Here is a 1,669-nt window from a genome sequence, read left to right on the forward strand (position 1 = left end):
AAGCCGCTGAGTAAGTAAGTATGAATAATAAATGGTACGATTTCGTACCTTAATTACTAACCGCACCACCTCATTTGTGCTGCGGATTGCGTGATTGCTGATAAAGCGAAAATGATTGGTCCGCCAAAACCTCTCATTTGCGTCATCTGCTTATGAATCAGGTCCCTGAAGAGCTATAAAAGCGAAACAGGGTGAGAGATGGTGACCCCATCCCTCTGTTGGACCTTGATTCGCTATATCAGCACTCAAACAACCCTCAAAACTTTTGAGGTGAGTACATTCACTCATATTGTGTACCCCCAACGGCTTCGCCGAAGGGGGTACACCATCCTAACCCTAACCCTAACCCTAACCCTATCTACATGATACTTACTCCTTGCTATGACGGTGTAGTCTACTCGTACTATACAGCATGTCTTCCATCGCCTCCGTAGTAGCCCGTGCCCTCTCCCCCGTACCCGACGTGTTTAGCACCGCCGGCGGTCTCGATATTAGTTCGGACCACGCAGCAGTCGCCAGGCGCAGTGCCCTTCAAGGCGCTCGCACGGTTGACGCGCTGATCGACCTCGTCCCAGGGGACTTCGTCGAGGTACTCCGCGAGCCACTTCGTGGCATTGCCAGCACGGCTAACAAGCTGTGCTCGGCGCGGACCACTTTGTCAAAGTGGGAGGCCCATAAAAAGGCCGGTACCATGCCCGCGCACCTGTTTCGGCAGGCGCCCGAAATCCAGATGACATCGGATTTCGGTTCCAGTGCTGAGGGCTCTGCCCAACGCCAAGCTCTCCTCGACGCCCATAAAGCGTACTTGGACGGCCTGCTTGAGTCTGCTATAAAGGCCAAGCGGGACGACATAGCTTTTCTGGAAGCGGCATTGACCCCCGAAGAGTTGTACAAGCGGCTTTCGCCGCTTGTTATCGACCGTGGCCAACGAGTATTGCATAACCGCCGAGTGGCGAATATCAAGTTCACGGCTGACAACAAGGTTGCGGGGTTAGAGTGGGTCCAGGACTCACAAAAGGTCGCGGAATGCAAGAACTTGCTGGCCGATGTGGTGGTATACGCCTTCCGGGTCATCTCTATCGTTGAAATGGCCCAGTACACCGCATCGGCAAAACTCGACCGAAAGAAGGCAATCAAAAAGGCCGCCGACGTCGAGATGGCTGACGCCACTCGAGCTGGACCATCGATTCAATCCATGGTCGACAAAGCAGTCGCCGCGCGAGTCAAGCAACTCGGACACAAGCCGGGCCGTAGGAGTGTGGTAATTACCCTCCCCTATCCCTCTTGTAAACGCTCACTGACATCGTACTTAGAAACAGGTACAGGGTGGCAAGAAGAAGAGCAGTTCGACGAGCAAAGCCATAAAGACCGGGTCGGAGCATCCACCTCCACCACGATATATACCCCGCGGGCGCCGACGAGTACCGGACGCCACCAAGGGCGGGGGGTCTGGCAAGCCGAAGAAGAATACACCGAACTCGGCTGGGAAAGGAAAGGGGAGAGCGTAGAGGCGGGCCGCGCATATGGCCGCTCTAATATAAGGTATGACATACCCGCTACTTACCCTGACTGGCTGCTTACAGTCCCTTTACCGGTAGCTATTAATTTTGTACATTTACATACGCCCGTTAATATTATAACGGCTTCTCAGTTTCGTAACTCTGTACAT

General features: G+C 53.7%; 1 protein-coding gene across 1 annotated transcript; it reads left to right on the forward strand.

Moving 5' to 3' along the window:
- Nucleotides 1-403: 403 nt before the first annotated feature.
- On the forward strand, nt 404-1,186 carry BT62DRAFT_832964 (uncharacterized protein; the record flags this gene model as incomplete). Its single annotated transcript, XM_043182412.1, has 1 exon — nt 404-1,186. A coding segment is annotated over one exon (783 nt), but the record flags the coding sequence as incomplete, so codon positions are not given.
- Between the last annotated feature and the right edge of the window lie 483 nt (nt 1,187-1,669).

Source organism: Guyanagaster necrorhizus (assembly GCF_019112545.1).
Source record: "Guyanagaster necrorhizus MCA 3950 unplaced genomic scaffold BT62scaffold_80, whole genome shotgun sequence".
In the NCBI taxonomy this organism is placed as follows: domain Eukaryota; kingdom Fungi; phylum Basidiomycota; class Agaricomycetes; order Agaricales; family Physalacriaceae; genus Guyanagaster; species Guyanagaster necrorhizus.